Here is an 18,447-nt window from a genome sequence, read left to right on the forward strand (position 1 = left end):
ACACCATTAGACACTATTTTATAGACACCACTGGGAAGAGGTGAAACTAGAGCTTCAAATACCTTTAATGACAGCACATACAATAGGAACATTTTCAAAGGGTGATTTATCAAATTATATTGTGAAATAAAAACTACTGACAGACCACAAACAGACATGTCAACAGATTTATGAATAATTTAGATTTTTGCGGGGGTATTTCAAGCAAAAAGCCAGCAGCAAAAAATAACTAAGTGAAACATAAATCAAAAAATAATAAACACTACTGTTCAAAAAAAAAAGAATCATTGTAGACTGGAAACTGAGCAACTGAAAGAGTGACATAACTCTTTCTGATATGAAATTCACTAAGCAATACCAAACTTCCATCTTCCATATCTATTCGTGAGTTTATTTTTTGTGACCGTTTCCTGACCCAGGAATGATCCTTTGCATGTGCTCGCATGGGTGGGAGACCAGTTACTGGAACGTCAAGGGTTGGCATTTTGATGAAAATGAAGTAATTACCATTGTTGTGCTTTCTCAAATCAAGTGTTGATTAGGTGATTCAACCAGCTACTGCAATGAAATGACCGCTGCAAATGTATAAATATGCAAAGCAAGTGATTATGGGAACAATTCCAATAAAGACAAATCTTAATTGGGTACTTTAGCAATTTGGTACTTTTGAGCTTTCAAAAAGGTGGAGGACTCACAAGCGATTGCAGCAGCAGAGGCCAAGATCTTTTAGTCCCAGATATGGGTTCTCATAAAACTGTTTCCTATATTTCCCATAATGCAACTAGATAGGGTATTCTGTTAAAACCAGACTGCCTAGTAAATGCCCATATATTTCCTACCCCAATTTAAAATATATCTAAAAATATCTAATCTCAAAGCCTAGCAGAGATAATCCTGACAGTATTGGGGTTATTTTCTGTCCTCCAGAGCAACACAATGCATTACTGTTTTCAAAGGCTGAGTAGTACTGCTAATGACTTGTAAACTAATCTTACTGGGTAAAACCAGTGTAGTGCGCCTTTAACATTATCTGTTAAATAGCTATCTGTCTACATCTGCTTTTAGGCTACATGAAAGCGCTCCCTTTTAGTTAAACACATTCCTACAGCTATCTCAAGGTGGACGGAGAGTTTTATCTGCAGCTTCACGTCATTATGTCCACATTAAACTGTTTGGTGAGGATTAGTATTCTACACAACTGCAAGTGTTCTTTGAATTGCAGCAGATACGCCCCTGGCTGCAACGAACAACAATACGACATAATAGATCATAACACTATTTGTTTTGGTAAATCTGACAGTCGTAGGTTAAAAAAAAAAAAAAAAGGATTAAAACACGATTGCTGCATTCACAACTTTGGCATGGCCATTAATTGAGCATGTTAACTACTCTAATTGAAAGAAGAAGAAGAGTAGTAAGAGTAAGAGTTAATTTGCTAAAATTGCTAAACTGCAGAGGTAACAGTAACTGCACACAGTTATTTGAGGTATATTTGTCTTTGAACATTAAATGTATATCAATGTAGATCATTACCCTGGGAAAACATAGGGACCAGGCTTTCATCTCTCAGGAAATGTGAATTTTATTTATTTTATTATTATTTTTTTTAGAGGACATCATCTGCATTTGGCATTACTACTGCAAGTCCATGAGCCCTACACAACCAAATCAATTTAATACTTAAAGTAATGAGAGCCATTCTTGCCAAATATATGCAACAGTTCCACTGGTCATCAGAATGAACAGTAAAAACGTCAGGGTTTTCCATCGTTTATAGTGATCTAGCTTAAAACAGAGCTTAGTTAAGTGTGTTTTAATGAAATGACCCTGTTTTCCCTTTTGTGTGTCTTAAGGACGTTTTACACTGGACAAAAACCCTTGGCTTTTGTCTTCAGTGTAAAAGAGTACAAATGACTCTGCGGTAGTCACGTATTTATCGGCTCCAGCTCCGATCTTCAGTGATGGAATTTTCGCCCCTTTTCCGGTGCGACATCCATTTGTTTATGTAGTATTAGGTATGCTAGGTCTGTCAGCTGTGACTTTATATCAACGCTGTGACGTCTTTCAGAGCACACAAACGCTGTAAACACACCTGTCACTTGGTGCTGTTAAACAAAAACATTCTTTAAACACAGTTTATGGGCTACACACAGCAACCACCGTAACATTGTCGCTGGCTTCCATGCTGCTTTCAACTGTTTACTGTGTTCAGTGCCGCGTTCATGACTTCGAACATAACTCAGAATAAAACAGAAATGGCAAAGTCATCTACTATCTATGTGAAAGGAGTCAATCGTCTATCTTAGGTTTACACATGTTTAAAAAAAACCTGCATATAGTACGCACTAATTTTGGTGCCAAAAGGGTATAAGTGCCTAATGGGTTCAACATTTTTTGAAATCAGTCCAGTATTGAGAGAGCAAACAGGGCAGCAACGTAATCCTTGCGGGCAATTGCCCCCCGTCAAAGTGTGTCTACTTAAGTGCTTATTGTTGCAACTGACAGGCTCAGATTGTTATTATAAGTGTCTGACAACATAGTGCAAAGGATCCCTACAGAGATAGACCGAGATCATTTTTGTTTAACAAGAAACAGCCATTTTACAATTCCATTCAAAGCCTCCAGACTCCTTAGACAAAAACAGTAATTTTACATTTTAACAAAAGCAGGACAGCAGCGCTCCAGTAACTGTTTAGCTAACCGAGGGTTAGTCCTGTCCACTGGAAAAAGGCGACTACTCGTGACCTCTCCTCATCCACTCAGCTGCTCCTTTCTTTTTCACCTTATTGTTCTTTTAATCTCTCACGGATGCCGTTCTCTCAGGCCGTCCTTCAGTCAGCTATAATGAACCCTACCATGTCACCTTGTCATGACCCAGAGGAGATCTAGCACTGCTAAAGGGTAAAGCCTTTCATAAAACAGCTCTGAGCTATGTTTCTAATGATACCAGCCAGGACTTGAAAAGGTACAACCAGCATCAGAGAGGCTTTGGAAGAAAAAAAAACAATGCAGAGATGACACTCCGGTGGGTGACGTGCACAGAAAAGAAAATGTATTTTCCCACTACAATCCCAGGCTAGGTAATAGATATTTGTCAAAAAAGAACAAGACTTAAGCAACCAACACTAATACATGATGTTATCAGAGAGACAATATCTAGAGCTCTTCTCATCATATTCTTCTATTTTTAGTTCCCTTTCAATTTAATTATTTTTTCATTGTAGCTCCAACAAATTAAAAAACTCCCGCACACAACTACATGCACGTTGTTTGAATACCACCTTTGGTATTACCACTGTCATCAAATACATAATTTCATTATGAGTGAAAATGTTACTTAATCCACAAAGTATCATGCTGTTTAAAATGTTCACACTCTCTTTTTCTGGATGGAATAAAGACAATAAAAGACTGTGTTCACTGCTAAAAAAAAAATCATCTTCATTACACGTATTACAGCTTTGTTGTGGTTTCTCATCAGTTACGTGATTATTGTGTAGTGAAGGTCAACAAAGACTTACCTATGGTGACTTTCAAAAGCGACATTAGGGAAAGAGTTGTTAGAGCATGCCAAACTCAACAAGTTACTAACATTAGGCTCGCAACTGAATATATCCCAATCCCTAATGTATGTGCTAATGTTTCTAAATGTTAGTTCTGTCTTTATCTTTAGCTGTTTTCATAGTATGCCACACATCATTGGAAAATACTTCCTATTTTTCAGCAAGGTTACTTTCCCATAGATGCATATGTAAGGGCCAAATATGGTGTCACCTATTTCTATCAATAGGCACACCCCTTGCCTTTCTACCAGTTCAGGTTTATGTAGGCCTGAAACCACATGACCATATATCAAAATTTGCTGTGCATACCCCATTGGCTGATATGTACGTATGTGATTGGCTGTGCTTATTTTATTTCATTTTGTAACTTTTTAAATGTTCACATTAATATGTGTTGTACGATGACCCTGATGAAGGCCACAAGTGATGGTGAAGTTTTGGGGTTGGGTTGTCGCAGTGGACAAGACACATGCCTTGGTGGATCAATTCCCACTGCAACACATCCAACAATGTGTGCCTGAGCAAGAAAGTATTTTCCTGCCAAACTCTATTCTGTGCTTGACATATACACACACAAACCCCAAGACACATCAAAAGGACTTAATCCACTAGAGCAACCTGCAATAACCTTTCTGACATTATTAATATAACACTGCAGACAAGCGAAGAGGAAATCAAAGGAGTGCACCCAAACTGCAGATGGCAGCATTCTGAGCCCAAAAAGTTACACTAAGTAAATATGAAATGCTATTTTATTGTAGCAAAAAAAATAAAACATTGAGGTAGAACTTAGCTCACAAGGTCAGTTTCCAGTGAGAAAACACTCACGCAACACAGTAGCAGTAGCAATTACATCATACGGTATTGTTTTTCTTGCCTTTGATCTCTGTAAGGCTGTAGAGAGTAATATTATTCCAGCAGGGCTGCTTCTAAGAACACCTTTATAGGCAGCACCCTAAACACAGCTGCAGAGGTCCCTTTGCTGATGTTTAATATTTTATACCGTAAGCTTGCTTCATCTTGTTCATACCTTCTTCTCCCTCCCTCCCACCATTCTCATGCTCTGTAGCCAACCAAGGATTACGCTGGCCTCTATTGTGTGGCCAGTGGACCGTGTGGCTCACACTGCTTCAGTAAAAACCCTATCTCCTGGTTGCACAGGATTTCTGGTCAGAGCACAATGTTGCACACCCGCCAAGAAAAAGCTGGCTTTGTTGAGCATCGCATACTATTAAGCACAAGGTATAATGCCGCAATCACCAAAGGACAGGGCGGCTGTTTTTTTGAATGCTTCGCATGAAGCTGGAAGCCCCTCACAGGTATAAATTCTACAGTGAAAAAAGAAGGTGTAATATTGCTACTTTTCAAGCCTCTTTGTGAGAGTTTACTGTGAGCTGACCTTGATCAGACAGAAAGTCCAGCATGGTCTGCAGCAGGAAGGACAGGTGGCGTACAGACAGGCCAGGGTTGCCCATGCGACGGGAGGCGTACACAAGTTCATGTAGGAGGCGCATCTGAACGGCAGCCCAGCCTCGGTGGGTTCCTGAGAGAGAGGTGACAAGAGAGAAATTCACATTCACAAGGCTGACGAGGCTCACTGCTGACATCTAATGTTACACAGCGGTCATGTCAGATTGGTACAGATGCATCACTCCACTGTTGACAATCATGATATTAATGAAAAGTCATCAAAGTCAATTAACTGATTTGTCGAACAACAGAAAATGACAATGAATCAGAACTTTTTGACAATTGCTTACAGTAATCACCTTTTTTTCAAGCAAAAATGTCAAACACTGCTATTTCTAGCTTCTCATTTGTGATGATTTGCTGCTTTTCTTTGTCCCATGTGATAGCGAACTGAGTATTATCAGTCTGTTGACTGTTGGTTGGACAAAATGAGCACTTCCATGACATTACTTAAAATTTTTGGATCAAGCACATCATTTATTAACTTGTGAATTTCTGCCGTAGTAGATTGCATAACTACTAAATACATAAATAAATAACGGTTGCAGTAATCAATCATTTAATTGTTTCATTATCAATAGTTGACATGAATGACTTAAAGGATTTCTATTTGGAACTGCTGCTCTCATCAGCCAACAGCATGTAGCTCATGAGGTGCTCTGTTATCATCTCAGTTTCAAAAACAGCTTTGGTGCACCTTTACTAATCAAAACTTGACAGAAAAAAACAACAAGGGCATAATAACAGAACACAGATCACTTTACTGAACATCATAGTAATTGTACTACGTACTGATATTTGAAAAAATATTAGTGTTGTGATAATAATTGTAGCCATATCTCCCAGCACACCTACACAAGAGTTAGTACTATTTGCTCTCAAATGTATTCAATGAGATTAACGCTTGAGACTGTGAAACAAGTGTGTGACAAACATTTACAAATCTGTTTTTGGCATGCTTCACGCAGAAAAGTCCACACATAATTAGATACATCTCAAGTCTATCCATTAAAGCCATCTCTTAAAGTTAAAGTATCCCCCATTGGACACTGTCACATGTGCTCCAGCGTGGTGCTAACTTAGTCAGCGTTGTTTGCTCTGCAGAGCTCCACAAGACATCTTCCATGAATCTTGAATAGCACTCTAGCCTGACACCAACTGTTACATAAGACCCTCAGCCCCCTACGAGATTCCCTGCTCCACGCCCAGCTGTCGACTGTTGACTCACTAAGTGGGAAAGAAAACTAGAGGAACGATGTGCTGGGGAGGCCGGGGGGGCTGGTGGGTGGGAAGGAGGATATTTTGTAAACACTCCTACCTCAGCTTATATACAACTTCCAATATCATCAAATCATGCCTGTGATGCTTTTCAGTTATCAGCATTTTTCTACCATGGTTATTATTCATCCTGACTTCTTCTGCCATCTGAACAAACTGTATTGCAATTCCTTCACAAGGTTTTTTTTCCTGTCGTGAAACTGCACCCACCAGGCAGTCTAAAAATAGCTGACTTCCACCTGTCTGCCAAAACCAGTGCTTATCTGCGGAACAGTAATCCAAAGGACACTTTGGACTTTCTGAGGATGTCTCTCTCGCCCGAACACGAAAAATGACTTCATTTGTGGTATTTTCAGACTTGAACTGGAGGTGTCTGGCAATCCATTTAACACACCACCAAGATAATGAGCGCGGTGCCACGGCCAAGCAGTCGCACACTGCCATGCAAAACCTGACTCAAAAGGCACTGCACCATCGGGCCGCCTCTGATAAAACTAGCGGGATTTTCTACTGTGCAGGGGTGATGAGATGCCACGTACCACCTTTATTCTCCTCGATAATAAACATGTAAAATATTAAAAGAAAAGAATATTCCAAAATGTCTGTGACGGCGTGACAACAGTGGAGAGCAGGGGCTTATGTGAGAGGAAGACAAGAAGACAGAAAACGACATAGAGCGTCCCCATTTCTGGTAACAGAGGGGAGCAGTGAAAAACTTACAAATCCATTTGTTCCACTCACTTGCAGGGCACAGCCAGCCGCCTTATTTTTCTTTCTCATTTAAACTTCCCTCTCCAGCTTATTGCTCGATAAACTCCCACCTGATCCCTTCAGCCGAAAGACTTACAACCATCATTCCCTGCTTTCCCCATCAGCGCTGTGGGGACTCGGAGTAGATATCCAGCCCTTAGTTGGGACTTGGATGTTACAGCTGCCATGTCAGCATGGAGAAATGAGGCTACAAGTACGTTAAGGTATGTTATTCAAGCTCGCAAGTTCCCAGAAATACTCATCTGCCTTTTCACCCACCAAATATTGCTGTCTCATCTCAAAATTTAAATCACCAAATGGTCAACTTTACATGTCTTCACAGATTTCATTTGACTCCCAGGACCTGTTTCCAGTTCCAGCTTTGTCTGACAGCCATTTGCGCCATGTGTTATAGTAACAAAGTGTGAACTTACAAACAAGTAATGTAGGGTTACTGATGTTTTCTGTTAACATGTAGTTTCTAATAAAACAGGAACCCCTACTCTTGTTTTCCCTAATGTTTCACATTTTAATGATGATTCACTGATTAGCCTTAGTGTATCCCTAAAATGATTTCTATTTTTAGGTCTGACAGCTTCCAAAAGTGATCTGTACTTAGGTGGAACCCCTCCTATGGAAAATTAAAATGTCCCTTGAATGAACAAGATGCAGAGGAATCAATCAAACCTTCCAGTCTGACATAATTCTGCAACTGAGGAATCCAACACTGAGTCATTACCAGAGGCCATTTTTTTTTAGTATTCACCGGAAAATGACACAAACATGCGCGAGTAAAGTTGCCTTATAAGTAGGTAATTCAATTGTTAACAAATGTATCCTAACTGACACTAACACACACAGGAACCTCAGAAGTATCTTCCAGAAGTTGAGGTTAGTGTTCAGAATACACACATGCAAACAAACAGATTATATGGTTATTGCATTTTACATTTATCTTTTGTTCATAAAGGGGAAATAAATCTTGGTGGTACAAATTAACCAATACTCATGTGACAGAGACCCAGGGAATAAATCGTTAGGTGCTATCCTAAATACCATCTAAAGGCAACCTTTCACGGTCAAAGTGCAAACATTTTACCTAAAACAGTCTGCAGCTTGTTTCCATTAACAATTTATAAAAGAAACCCTTTGAATAACGATCATGAAAGAAAATATGGATATGCTAACAACTGAGTGGCGGCAATGAGCAAGGGTCAATAGTGTGTGGAACCAAAAGGGCCCTTACCAAAGAGTGTTCAAAACGCAGGTCAGGGCTCAACTGTGCCTCTTTCTGAGCAAAGTGGTGGCTTGAATGTACAACACCCTGAAGAAGCACTCTTGAGAGGACAGCAAAGCTTGAGGTGGAATGAAGCGGTGCTATTCTGCCGCCACTCACATATTCTAGGTCATGCAAGAGGGTCGTGCTTTCAGTATTTGAAAAACATTAATTCAGTAAGGTTTACTCCTTTTTACTGACATAAAATCAGCACTACTTGACTTGTAACCCATAAAAATAAATCTGTGTTCTGAAAAAGCAAGTTGGATTCACAGCATAAGCACAATAAAAGCTTTTCGGCCAATGTTCTTTGTTAAGTGATGTTTGATGTAAAAGAGTGATTATGTTTAAATTAGAATATAAGAAAACAGAACACTAACACACATTTTAACATTTAACAAATTTTTAACAAATTTATTCAGCAATAGATCTGCCTTGTTCTGTAAATGTCTTCCTCCAAGTCTTCCCGTCTACACTATATAGCCAAAGGTTTTGGGTCGCCTGCCTTTACATGCACGTGAAGGTTAATGGCATCCCATTCTTAATTTGTAGGGTTTAACATGGAGTTGACCCACCCTTTCAAGCTATAACAGCTTCAACTCTTCTGGGAAGGCTGTCTACAAGGTTTATTTTACTACTTTCCAAAAGTACCGGTACTTTGGGAGGGTGGGGCTTGCCTTGCATTGAATTTCTGATTGGGCGAGTAGAGGCTACTGGCTTTCAATCGAGCATGTCGGCTGTTTTTCTATGACTGCTCTTTTTTTTTTCCTCCGTTGTTTGCAAACCAGTAAATCACAGTCAACAATCAGATAGATACACACAAGTCTCGCCGATGTCCACCTCAGATCGTATGTCAGCATTAATTGTAGGCTATTGGAAATAGCGGCCAGTGTGCAGCGGTGTGTTTACAGCGAACAGCTGATGGAGTTATGCTATATACTGGTTTTAAGTTTCCATCAGTCAGGAAGTTTTTACACAGAGCCAAAGTCGGCCTCTTCTCCAAAACAAGCGGAACAGCCGAATACAGCAGGTAATAAAGAGTGTTAAAATCCTGTTTCCTTCGACACTCAGACGGACACAGACATGCGTAGTGCAGCTGATCTGCAGCTCTTGTCCACTGGAAATGTTGTAATAACCTTCCAAACTGTCGATTTGATTTTTGTGTTGCTTTTCTGTGCTGGAATTATTTTAAGAACTTGATGGCTTTATCCAGTTTGTTATTAAATGTGTAACGATCTTTATTGTGTGTCTCTACATTATACTCCCACACAAAAAAGCTGCTTTAATGGTCAAGCATAAGCTATAGTTTGTCATTATATTGCAGTCAAATCTGATGTTCATTTATAAATTTTGCTAATGGACAGTGGTTACTAATGATGCCTGTGCATCGCTTTGCACGGCGTATAGGCCTACATCAGCTGGTTAATTTTCCAAATCTTCGCAGGTCTATAGGCCATGGAGGAAATACACACAACAATGGGCTGAAGGACCCTTTTACTTCCCTGAAAAGAGATCCAGAGACTTAAAAGTCCCCGGTACTTTTGGTTGAAAACGTCTTGGTATGCTGAAGCATTAACAGTTCTTTCACTGGAACTAAGGGACCAAGCCCAACCCCTGAAAAACAACACCACACAGTAATCCCCCCTTCACAATCCCCCCACATTGGGCACAATGTAGTCAGGCAAGTACAGTTCTCCTGGCAACCGCCAAACCCAGACTCGTCAATATGATTGCCAGACAGCAGCGCGATTCGTCACTCCAGAGAACATGTCTCCACTGCTCTGGTGTCCAGTGGTGGCATGCTTTACACCATGGCAACCGACGCTTTTCAACTGATCGGCCATGGAAACCCATTCCATGAAGCTCTCTACGCACTGTTCTTTAGCTAATCCGAAGGCCACACGATGTTTGGAGGTCTGTAGCTATTGACTCTGCAGAAAGTTGGCGGCTTCTGCACATTTTCTGTGGCCTACCAATTCAAGGCTGAATTTCTGTTGTTCCTAATTGCTTCCACTTTGTATCTACTGTATGTATTCATTTCTTCTGTTTGAAACTTTACAGATTTTTTTATGTTCTATATCTTGTGTTTTTAATTATGGTGCATAGGTTGTTTGCCACATGCGTATACAGAGGAGGTCTGATCTAGAAATGATGACAGACTGACATTCACAATAGATGATGTGCATATTCATGAAGCCAATAGGAACCTTCACTGCTTCATTTTTGGTTTAAATGAGTTTAAGAGTAACGTGTGCCTCCAGCAGCAGTTAAATCAAAGTTAATTTTCTTAAACTGACTTCCACCCAGGAACATGAACTATAAAGGGCAGCAAGCTGAAAGCTGCATAGCGTTTACACCACATTAAGCTTTGTTTTCATACTGAACAATTCTACAATTATAAAACAATTTCAAATATATAACATTTCCTTGTGTCTTTTATAACACTGTGTGATTTATGTATTATAAATGTATATCAGGGCTTACAGACAGTTTAATACATAAAGGTACTTGTATGCAGTAGTATATTCAGCTTCCTCTTCAGCACCACGGACAGCGAAAAAAATGAGACATGCGCATGCACTCGCTCTGCTTTGGGAAATGTGTTCAGTGGTCTGTTTCATTATCGGGAAACAGACCACTGATTTGTTCAATCTTAGGTGCCCTTCAACACGCTAGAGCTGGAACAATTAGTTGCTAAATTGACAGACAAATGATTTGGCATCAATTTTGATAATGAACCAGGATTTAGTGGCATCTAGCAGAAACTCACAAAAGACAATCTCTAGAGCCAGTGTTTGGTTGGAAGAGCACCCGCTCCCTCTGTGATTTTCAGGTGATGACACACTAATGTAAACATACCAGTGTTTCCCACACAGACTTCACTTGGGTGGGCCGCCTAAGAAATCTAGAAATGAAATCTTACACACTGATTGTTTAAGTTAAAGAGGTGGCATTGTGCTCATTTTCAGGTTCAAAATCTTATTTAGGGGTTGTACCAGAACAGGTTTACATGGTGTCATTTTCAAAAAACAACATATTTGTTTTCTAACTGCACATCGCTGCAGCTCCTCTTTTCACCCTGTGTTGAAGGCTTCGTTTTAGCTATGGAGTGATACATCTTGCCTCTAAATGATCTTTGTTGGGAGTTGCACATGCACAGTTCCTAGTTAAGGACTACTAGCCAATCAGAAGCAGAGAAAGGCGGGTCAGCAAGAAGTCGGTAAACAGCTTTGATTCAGCTGTAGGCTACATGTTGCCGACCAGCTTAGCAACATGGACTGGAGCAAGAGTTTTCAGAGTGGTGAGTTATTAATCTGTAACAAAAGTATCTTTCATCCATAAAGTTTTAACTGAGCTCTGTCTCTACATCACAGTAACAACTTTATGTCCACTGACTGCCTGGAGGGCAGCTAGTGTTTGGAAGGGAGAGGAGAGGTGCTGCAGCTCAGTGTTTTTCCACCACTGTTTTTGAGGGCGTGTCAGACTAGCTGCTCTGCAAGCATTATGATACGTATTTTCTTGTGACATAACAAGAAGGCGGAAGTAAAGGCTGGACTACAATCGAGCTGTTTTCAGGCAGTTCAGAGCAGAGTTTTCTGTGGGAGATGGGAACTCTTTTTGGGCTGGACTGTTTTTTTCTTTGCAAAACCTAGTACATGCACAAAAAAGATATATAACTCAATAAAGGAGAGAGAAAAAGCCAAGAAGCATAATACCACCTCTTTAAGCCAAACTATCAAATATACTCTGGTCCTAGCTTCTCAAATGTGAATATGATTAGATTTTTTTTCTTATTGTTGTTTTACTGTGGATTGAATATCTATGAGTTTTAGACTGTTGGTCAGCTAAAACAAGCAATCTGTCCTCTTTGGCTCTGGGAAATTCTGGTAGGCCTTTTTCAATAATAATAACAATTTCTGATGTTTCATAAACAATACATCAATGAATCTAAAAAATTATCAATAACGGTACCGATAAAGATGAACGATAAACACAATACATCCAATATGTGAGATGATTAGTTTCGACATGAAACATTCAGATGTGAAAGCGTGAAAAGAATTATGGTTATCTGTAGATGGTCTACTACCTCCAAGTGTTCAAGTTTACCTTTGCTGAAGTCCTTGGGATCAAGTGACAAGCTGTATCCAGGTAAAGTCTCCAGCAGCAGCTTGTAGCAGGCTCTCCAGCCCGGCTCTGGGATGGTGGGAGCCACACACTGCATGGCGGCAACGCGCTTGAAAAATGCAGACTTGCGATTGAAGCCAATCAGTTCATAGAGCTCTGACAGGATACTGTAGCGTTGGATCTTCTCCTCCTCTGATAGCTGCAGTTGCGGAGACAACATTAAAAGTCTCCCCTCCACTCAAAAAAGTGTTTTGCTTATTCACTTCACTTGGATGTTTGAGCTTTGCTGTGCTGAAAGGTGTATAAAATGTTTTGTTTTAATGATGAAGAGCTAAAAGGGTAACACTCTGAGGGCAGAAAATGGTTCTGTTTTAGTGTGCTTTTTCCACTCAGTACTGCTTACATTAGTAAGATATCCTGCAGTCACCCCAGAACTGTAATAATTACCCTGTGTAGCTAGAAAAGCATTCCTTTCCCAGTTAGATAGCGCACCTGTCCCAGGTTGATGTAAACAGCGTTCTGCAGGAACTCGGAGGCCTCCCTGGCTCTCTTCTGAATGGCCAGCACCCTGACAGCTTTCACACAGGCCTCCAGCTCGATCACACCGGCGTTCTTATACTGCGAGAGATAAGAAGAGGAGCGGGTGAGGTTCAGCGTTAATGAAAAATGAATAGTCAACAAGGGTCGCCTTGACTTCTACAACCCACCTCATAATCAGGAGGAATGTTTTTTCATTAACATATGACCACCCTCATCAGTCAACGCAGACGTGGGATTACAGTCAAGTGTGATAACTCGGGAAGGCCTGTCGCTCGTCTTTTCAGGGATTCCCAGCCACTACTCTGAGTTGTGCCTTCACTAAAAACCTGAGCGACTGCTGCTGAGGCTTTACACCGCGTGCAAGTGTGTGCTCTTTTTATCTTTTAACGTCCCTCAACTTCCACCCTCATTGTCTCCTTATTAAAATTCAATTAATGTCTGAATGGCTATGTGTTGAGATGTAATTTAATTCTGAATGAACTAGTTACAGGTAAAAGGGCTGAGGGAGGTCAGTGCAAATAGGCAATTATAATAATGAAGATAAAGCACAGGGTTGCTTCTGAATAGTTTGGTAGCATAATGAGACTATTCAGCTTTCCCTAAGCATTAGGGATACTTTAATACTATTCTTTCTGACATTGTGCAAGTACAGTGGTCAAAGAAGAGTATAAATACTGAATGCGGAGCAAATACTGCTTTTTAAAAGGTGATCACTGATCAATATGGTATTTCTAGAGACTGCTGTTTGTAAGTCTTGTCCCCATGTAGCATTTTGAAATAAACAGCTGCTGTCAGCATTTATTGGTCCGACACTACTCGAACACAGTGTTGTCGCTACCTTCAAACTGCATCAAACCAAATCAAATACTGCCCCCTGGTGAGATAGATAAATACTACTACTAGTGCTGCTTGTGTATCAAAGCAACCTGAAGCTTAACACTATCATGTACAGTGTGAGCATTAATCTAAAGGCAGGAAGACGACGCATTACTACCTGTACAAGTTGTCTTATGTGACGCAGATCTTGATTTCCTTACAAATTTAAACTCCAATTCAAGATTAGTGTGATCACTTTTAAAGCTCTGGATGGTCATGCCCTAACGGTCTTTATCCTCTTTACCTAAAATCAAGAGAAAAATGCTGTAAGGCGCCTGTCTAAATTAGAAAGCTACGGTCTTCCCTACCCTGTCCGTGGCAGTCAACCCAAAGCCCATTTGTTCCTAATGAAGACGTAAATCTTTGAAAACAGGTCATGAATACACATCTTTAATTTTCCATAGTGTTCACCAATTGAAACTTTTTAATACCACACAGTATGCATTCTTATACCTGTTTCACAGTCAGCCTGACCAAAGTATTAAAGTATGAAGGGAAATCAAAAGGGATGATGTGGCCTAGAATTATTAAATTACATTTTTTCCATTACTCCCCAGCAGTATGTAACAATAACTCCTATTGATATGATTAATTCAATTAATGGGACGATGGGTAATTGGAATAAAATGGATTGGATTACCCAATTTAAAATGAATAATTATAATAATAAATAGTTAAGTACCTATGATGAGCTTCCTGCTGTAGCTAGCAGTAGTGACAGTGTTTGCTACAGGTCTGATGGCTGAGACTGGAACTCCACAAAAAGGATTCAACAGCCTCCTGCAGCACAATCCACTCACTACAATCCCACTTTTAGCTCAAAGGTGTAAAATGTCTCAGGGCACAATCACATATAAAAACATTTTATAAACTAACATTTTACTTTTAACTTCATCCCTTTTTAATACATTTTTAAGTGAAAACAATGCTTGTATGTGGATTTGAGTCAAAATAAACTGCAGTGTGTTCATTGTAGGGCGTGTACCGAATAGTTTGAAGCTTTGATCATAACATTGTCATTTAACTTCTAAAATCACCATTCGAATGCTGCTCAAAACATCCTAAAACAACTTTTAGGATCCAAGAGATTTAAAAACCCTTAAAAAGCAACTCAAGACTTACTAAATGCCTCTGTTTAGTTTTATTTTCATTGAGTTTATTGACTGCTCTTATATTGTGCTTTCGTCATTAATTGCGATGTCTGACCTTGATTTAAACAGATTGTATTTGAATTAAAAATTCTGTCTGAAATTATGCACAAATACATTTCTTTTAATGTCAATTAATTAATTTTTAATGTCTCATGGACTGTATGCTGGATGGGACACAGCATTAAGTCTGTGAGACGAAAAACTCACCCACTTTAATCACACAGAATTTTATCAATTAGTATCTTTAAATCACCAACAATGATATTGGTTGAAATCTTTGTTTTCGGTCTGTACCTTTCCATAGTAGGAGATGGCCTCTTTGTATTTCTCGATAATGTCCTCTGGACTCAGGCAGTTCTTTGCTCGCCCAATCTCAGTGCTGGTGTCTGCACTAATGCCATTCGCTGTGAGGGCACCTACACTCAAAACAGGACGGTAGATGATTAGTTTGAGAAAGACACGAGAATCAGTGTCCACCACAAAAGCAAAGGAAACAACAGGACTGACAACAGGAAGAAGAAAATATCCACCTTATACACCGTCCTGGCTATGACCGCCACATGCATATTGAATGAAATTATATATATATATATATATATATATATATATATATATATATATATATATATATATATATATATATATATATATATATATATATATACATACACATACACATATACATATACATATACATATACACACACACACACACACACAGTATTGTGCAAGAGTTTTAGGCAGGTATGGAAAAATTCTGTAAAGTAAGAATGCTTTCAAAAATAGACATGTTAACAGATGATCATTTTATGATACTCATTTAACAAAGAGAGTGAACAGAATTTTTTTTAAATTCAAATCAATATTTGGTGTGACCACCCTTTGCCTTCAAAACAGCACCAGTTCTTCTTGATATACTTGCATAGTGGTTTTTGAAGGAACTCTGCAGGTAGGTTGTCCCAAACATCTTGGAGAACTTCCCACAGACCTTCTGTGGATTTAGGCAACCTCAGTTGCTTCTCTCTCTTCATGTAATCCCAGACAGACTCGATGTTGAGATCAGAGCTGTTTTGACCAAATCCCCAAATCTGTTTGCAGAAATGTATCCCCAAACTTGCAAGGAACCTCCACCATGCTTCACTGTTGCCTGCAGACATAGTCGTTCTTGTACTGCTCTCCAGCTATTCGGCGGAACAACTGTGATGCAGGTCGCATGACATTAAACACGCAGTTAATGTGAAACTGTTGCACTTTGGTTAGGTTTAGGAAAATGTCATGGTTTGGGTCAAAGTAAGAACATTACATCAGTCACATGACATATCACGTGACTTCACATGTGACTGAAGTCACATTAATCAAGTGACGGAAGTCAGTAATGCTATTTAACTTGAAAATCAAAATTAACTCACCATTTACTAGGTTTCACATGGAACTCCTACGGCAGTCTCCTGAGTGAAAGTCCAGGTTTGGTTTTACCCATCCATCGACCCCAGCCACCAACTTACGCAAACTTTCTTGCTGTTTAAAATCAGTCACCCTACTTTTTCCTTTGTTACCGTCGTACAGCAACTAGAGTTTGGCTGTTCATCACCCAGATGTATTCCTTGTTCACAGCTGTTTCTGTTTCAGTAATGATTGTTTCAACCTACATATGGAATTGGTGATCAACAGCCCCTGTTTGGTATAATTGTTTAACCATACACCTGACAATATGCATACAAAATCCCTGACTTTGTGTTAGTAAACCTACAAGAACTGATGCCGTTTTGAAGGGTGGTTACACCAAATATAGATTTGATTTAGATTTTTTTTCCTGTTCACACACTTTATAACATTTTTTCCACACCACATTTTTTCCCACATATGCACAATATTGTGCATCTATCTCTCTAGAGATAGAGATAGAGATAGAGATAGAGATGAAAACATTATTCACAGAGCAGGTTTGTTATCAGATAACAACAGATAATGTTGAATGAAAGTATTTGAAATGTGTCTTTATTCATGTAAATCTTAAATCTACACCAACTTGCCATGCTCTCCCTTACACCACAAATAAGGGATAGAATGAATATTAGGCCTTTGGAGTTAAACTCACACCTGAAATGTTTCAAAAGCAATTGTAAGGTGCATCTCTCGGCCAAATCTGATTAGACTACAAATTCCAATTGAGAGTGCATCGCCTAGCAACGGGGCTGTGTCCATAGCAACACTGTGGCACTGTCACTATGACGAAGGTGTGAATAATGAGATGCTGCATTGCAATAGGACTAAGGCTCATTTGCACAGGCAACATGACAAACAGAAATGGCATAAAGCTGTAATTGCAGAGAGCAAAATAAAGTACAACTTTCAAGACGATCAAATTAAAGCATATAAATACACTATGTGACTTTGAAAGTGAGGGGTTAAGCAACAGTGTGCATTTAACAAGCAGGAAATCAAAGTATGCACCAATGGTGATGGACTGCCTGGTGCTTTAACAGTGGTACTGTATGCAGTCTTTTTATTTATTTTACCTTTATTTTACCAGGAAAGAAATCCATTGAGATTTTTAATCTCTTTTACAAGGATGTCTTGACTTACTAAATACTCTGGGAGCATATTTTAAAAAACGTTAGGGTTAAGTGATGTGTGTGTGATAATCAAGATGTGCGTTGAAAGAAAAAGGAATAGAAGCAACTAAGAGCGGCCAGTTAATATCTTCAATCATGTAGTCATATAATACTTGATCACCAAGTTGTGGCTGTGAGAAGAAGGAGGTATATTAGAAAAGAAACAAAAGGTTTTGGTAAACCAATACAGGAGAACACTACCTGCCATAAGGGGGGAAAAACATCAACCAATTTCCAAATCATAAAACAAACCATAGCGATCAGGGTGCTGATAACGTAAGATGAAAAATGACATCAAACACAGGGCAAACAAGACCACAAGAAAACAGGCAGATTGTTGTCTACAAGAGCTACGTTGGTTAGACAGACCATACCTGGGTCAATGAGAACCTCCTGAGCCCCTACAGACAAAGAGAAAGAATGCAGATTCACTCCATGACGCAAGGCGCAATGTTAGAGGTGTTAGTCCCACCAATCTGCTTAAATGGCTGCTGTTCTCCTGTAAACTATGCGACTTCCGATAAGGAAGCATTGATAAATGGCATTAAAATTTACTTCACCAAAACAAAGGAAAAGGTATCTGGAGACTTAACACATGCGAGCCACTAATTGACAGGTGGCAAAAATGCCAAGACACACAGCAATGCGCCAACAAAGGAAAGAGTGCTAGCTAGTGAACATGGATGCAAAAAATGCAGGCAAGAAAACTCAGCCTTGCGAACGTTTAATGAGGTAGGACATGCACTCGACACATTTGTTAGACCTGAAGGATACATACGATGAGTTTTGGTGAGTAATAC

General features: G+C 39.5%; 1 protein-coding gene across 3 annotated transcripts in view; it reads right to left on the reverse strand.

Annotated features, from left to right (window-relative positions):
- trappc9 (trafficking protein particle complex 9) overlaps window positions 1-18,447 on the reverse strand; it is a 219,418-nt gene that overhangs the window by 192,413 nt on the left and 8,558 nt on the right. For 2 of the 3 annotated variants that reach the window (XM_038724731.1, XM_038724730.1), the window contains exons 5-9: window positions 18,022-18,048; window positions 15,327-15,448; window positions 12,958-13,083; window positions 12,448-12,664; window positions 4,963-5,106 (exon numbers count right to left, since the gene is read on the reverse strand). In XM_038724731.1, coding sequence (XP_038580659.1) covers window positions 4,963-5,106; window positions 12,448-12,664; window positions 12,958-13,083; window positions 15,327-15,448; window positions 18,022-18,048 — 636 coding nt within the window. The remainder of the gene's footprint in view (window positions 1-4,962; window positions 5,107-12,447; window positions 12,665-12,957; window positions 13,084-15,326; window positions 15,449-18,021; window positions 18,049-18,447) is intronic. The other variant, XM_038724732.1, reaches the window with a different exon arrangement.

The sequence above is a fragment of the Micropterus salmoides genome, unplaced genomic scaffold, assembly GCF_014851395.1.
Source record: "Micropterus salmoides isolate LMB-PRFRI ecotype aquatic unplaced genomic scaffold, ASM1485139v1 Ms_hic_scaffold_17, whole genome shotgun sequence".
Lineage (NCBI taxonomy): Eukaryota > Metazoa > Chordata > Actinopteri > Centrarchiformes > Centrarchidae > Micropterus > Micropterus salmoides.